We start from the raw sequence: 4,460 nt of genomic DNA, 5'->3' as shown, positions 1-4,460 counted from the left end.
GGCTGCAGGTCTGCAGATGGAAGGCGGACGCTGCAGCGCGCTTTAGGTGTCTCCTTTTATTCCCGCACACGCATGGCTTTCGCTTCTAGGAGAGGGGTCAGAGCTGTTGCAGAGAAAAGCACTCTGTATTTTGGAGTCTTTTGTAAGTGCCCGGGTGCGCACAGCGTGGCACTCGCTCTGCGCTCTGCGCTCTGCGCTCTGCGCTCTGCGCTCTGCAGACTTCATAGTCTTCTGTTCAGTCAACACGCGGCTGAATTAGTTTTATAACATAAAGGCTATCCTACTGAAACTGGACATTAAACTTTTTTCTTTCTTTTCTTTCTTTTTTTTTTTTTTTTTTACACATCCAGCCCCTTTTTAAAGACAATATTGGACTGAACTGTTCTCGAGAGTTTACTAACTTTATACATCTCAGGAGTGAATTATTTCGTGCGCGTTTTGGGGAGTAAAGAGCTGAGTTTGCTTTAAAGGGAATCAGAGGTCCAAGGAGAGAGAGAGCGACACAGAGAGAGAGAGAGAGAGAGAGAGAGAGCAAGCACACCGCTCTCCCTCTGTGCGTCTGGCCCGACAGCATGGTGCAGAAAATGAGCCACACGGAGAGCACCGCCGAGGCGCTCTCCTTTTTCTCCGGGGATTCGAGCTTCGACTCCGGCGCGTCTATGGATCTGGACGCGGCCGCCTCGCCTCTCTCCCCGGGCTCCACGGCTTCGTCCACCGCCGGAGACAAACTGGGAGACAACCCGGCATGGTGCAAAACTCCAAGCGGTCACATCAAGAGACCGATGAACGCGTTCATGGTTTGGTCACAGATCGAGAGGAGAAAGATCATGGAGCAGTCTCCAGACATGCACAACGCGGAGATCTCCAAGCGGCTGGGGAAGCGATGGAAGCTGCTCAGAGACAGCGACAAGATCCCCTTCATCAGAGAGGCGGAGCGGCTCAGGCTCAAGCACATGGCGGACTATCCCGACTACAAGTACCGGCCAAGGAAGAAGGTGAAATCAAGCGTGTCGAAGCCCGGCACCAGCGGGGACAAGGGAGAGAAACCGGGCAGCAGCTCCAGCTCCAGCACCAAGACGCATTCTCCGTCCGGGAGGAAGAACGGACCCAAATCACCGGGCAGCAGCAGCAGCAGAGCCCACAAGCCGCTCCACGGGGGCGGCGGCGGCACCAAAGCGGCGCCGTTCGGCACCGAACACCCCTCCGAGCACCACCATCACAACTCTCTCTACAAGTCCAAGTCCGGCTCTTCTTCAGCGGCCAAACAGATCCCGGACGGCCGGAAGCCCAGGCGGGTGTTCGTGTTCGGCACCAGCTTGAGCGTCAGCCCCGCGTCCTCCGTCGTCGTCCCGGCGAGTCCGACGCTGAGCAGCTCGGCGGACTCCAGCGACCCGCTGAGCCTGTACGAGGACGCGACCAGCGGCCGGGAGGACGGAGCCGACTCCCCCGGCGGCGGCAGCCCAGGCGGAGCCTCGACGCGCCGCGGCGCGCACACGTACAGCAGTCGGCGGGCTTCCTCCCCGACCCCCTCCGGCTCACACTCCTCCGCCTCGTCCCACTCCTCTTCCTCCTCTTCCTCTGAGGATGAAGAGTTCGAGGACGACCTGCTCGACATGAACCCGAGCCCCAGCTTTGATAGCATGTCGCTGGGGAGCTTCGGCTCCTCGGCGCTCGACAGGGACTTGGATGTGAACTTTGAGTCCGGCTCCGGGGGCTCGCACTTCGAGTTCCCCGACTACTGCACGCCCGAAGTCAGCGAGATGATCTCCGGGGACTGGCTGGAGTCCACCATCTCCAACTTGGTGTTCACTTATTGAGTCAGCAATGTTTTAGATTTTTTTTTTTAAAGAAAATATGACAAGGAAACCAACCAGGAGTTCCTGGTCCAGTTCGCGTAATAGTTGGTGCTTTAACTGCACCGGACTGGAAGCCTGAAACGAGCCTCCGTCCCTTCTCGTCCACAAATGCGCAAAAGCTGGGAATCCCTGGAAAGCTTTTAACTTGCTTTGTTTTTTCTTTGTGTGCGTGGACGAGAGGGACTCGATTCGCCCACGGACGTGGAAGGGACGAGAGGAGAGACTGACTGGTAGTCTGCTCAGTCCTGAACTGTTGTTGAACTGAACAACTTTAACTGTGATTGATTTGCACGTTACGCGCTCCCGCCGTTCTCTTAATCAATGTTGTTGCTGATTTTTAAAAAAGGGACATTTCACAACTCTTTACAAACCGCCAAGTGAATTTCACCACTAAGAAGGTACACAGATAGGACTGCGGTGCCACATTTTATTGTGGGTATGTCACCGGGAGGGATTTTTTTTTTAATGAAATCAAGGAGGGTTGATTTTTTTCTTTTTATTTCAAAATCGAATATTTTCTCAAAAGCAAAAAAAATAAAATAAACCACGTAGCGCACGAGAGTCTACTTTGTTCCTATCTTGTGATGAGAGTTTCAGTGAGACTGTCGAGCAGTTTAAAAACTAGTATTAGGATTATTTAAGTGGTTAGGTGGCGCTCGCTTTTTGGTTCTTCTCTTTCAAAAGGACATTGAAATAATCACCAGCTGTTGTAATTCTTCAAACTTCAGGATTCAGACACGACTTCAAATATGTGCTGAACTTTATACACGTGTTCTCTTCTATTCAGGACCAAAATTGTTTAATTTCAGATAGCTATAGAGAAATCCTCACTGGTTTTTCATCCTCTGAGCTTTGTTTTGTACATGTATTAAAATGCCATTTTATATGGGATGTTGTATTTATATACTGGGCCAAGCATTTTTGACTTGATCACTTTTTTTATTTCTTGTATACATGATCTAGTCCTGTTTGTTTTCTTACACGGTTCGTCAGTATGTCTGTGTCTGTCACATTTCCTTCTCAGGCGAAGGGCTAGAGTTTTAAAAACACAACTTTTCTTTTTTTTATTAATATAAATGTACACACCTTTTGGACAATTAAAAGAGAGGAAACAGTCTGATTATTTTCTCAGTGTATTTTTGTACAAATCTATATAGAAAATGGGAGAGCCAACAATCGGTGTGTGTGTGTGTGTGTGTGTGTAGCCTACTAATACAGCTGTATTGGATTTCTGAATTTTTAGTATCCTGGCGGGCTGGTTTTTTCTTTGCTGCCTTCAATTGCTCATGGTAAGCTCGTACACACGTGTTTGTATTGTACGTTTGTTTTGTTTTGTAAAGACAGCCAGCAAAGCAGATCTTGTATCACTGTGGCGCTGTAATTTTAGGAGTAAACGCACCAACCTGTTATTTTTTACTTGCATCTCAAAGCAGAGGAGAATGAATCAGGTGTGCATTTGGTGTTTTAATTCTCTAATTTGGCCAACTAGACTTTTACCAGCAAATACTGACAAGACTTCTTTGATGTACAATCCTTAATCTTCTGGTTGCCAATTTGTCAGTACAGGCGTGATGCATGAAACTCAGTTATAAAGATGCAGTTAGGATTTTTCCAACGGCACTTGAACGCAGCACCAGTCTTTGTATCAGCCAGTCTGCAGGCTCCTTAAAGACACAGGAATGCATTATTTCTTGACGCTGTTCCTGCTCACCATATGGGGTTAGCACCTTCACTGTCTTGAAGCAGCCTCTTGCTTTTTAGCATTTTGCATAACATATCTTGCCTATGACAACACACGAGGAGATTGTAGCTTTAAATTCGACTTATTTCTTGATGGTTTCATTAACTGATGTCAAATTGTCCAGTCAACCACTGGATTGAACAGTCATACAGCAACTATACAAGGATGATAACAATGAGCATATTCAAATTTCTTACTTGAGTTCCGCAACACCTTCTTGTACTGCGTTTCTCATCGTATTTGAATATATAATCTTTTCTACTTGTCAGCTGACTATTAGCCAATAATTGTTTTAGTATCTTTATGGCATGGTGAATAGCATTTGTATTTCAGATTCAGGTTATTAGCTGTTGTGTTTTTCAGAAAAAGTGGAAAAAAATGATGAAAACTAAACTCGATCTTTGTATATTTGTCTGTATCATAAAGCAAAAAGATTGTGTGTTATGTACGTGTTGCTATCAAGGACAGGCACTGTCTCGAACTGCCATCTTTTACACATCCTTACTTACACTTAAGATGGTCAGTTCAGGACTGTTTTTTTATATATATACAAAGCATTTTTAAATATATTGACTTTATTTTTCATCCATCCTGTGCAATATGCTGTGTAGAATTATCATTTATTGTCTAATCATGCCATAAACAAAGAAACCACCCTTCTTTGAGAGTCCGAGAAAGGGATGGAAACTCATGCCAGCTAAATTGTGTCCATTCACTGCCTGTCAGATTGTCGATATAAACTTGTGTACAGAACTTTTTCAAGGAAGGAAATAAATATCAGCTGGAACTGAAACTCCAGAACTCTTTTATTGATTGTTGAACATATGAGACACTCATTTAAGTGCATACAGTGGGCAAAAAAG

The 4,460-nt window shown here is 46.2% G+C and overlaps 1 protein-coding gene across 1 annotated transcript; it reads left to right on the top strand.

Annotated features, from left to right (window-relative positions):
* Positions 1-572: 572 nt before the first annotated feature.
* sox4b (SRY-box transcription factor 4b) lies at positions 573-1,817 on the top strand. The gene has a single exon (XM_068755661.1). It carries the CDS (start codon positions 573-575, stop codon positions 1,815-1,817), a length of 1,245 nt encoding a protein of 414 aa, XP_068611762.1.
* The last annotated feature ends 2,643 nt before the right edge of the window (positions 1,818-4,460 follow it).

Source organism: Brachionichthys hirsutus, chromosome 3, assembly GCF_040956055.1.
Source record: "Brachionichthys hirsutus isolate HB-005 chromosome 3, CSIRO-AGI_Bhir_v1, whole genome shotgun sequence".
NCBI lineage: Eukaryota > Metazoa > Chordata > Actinopteri > Lophiiformes > Brachionichthyidae > Brachionichthys > Brachionichthys hirsutus.
This window is presented reverse-complemented; position numbering and strand designations above follow the sequence as displayed.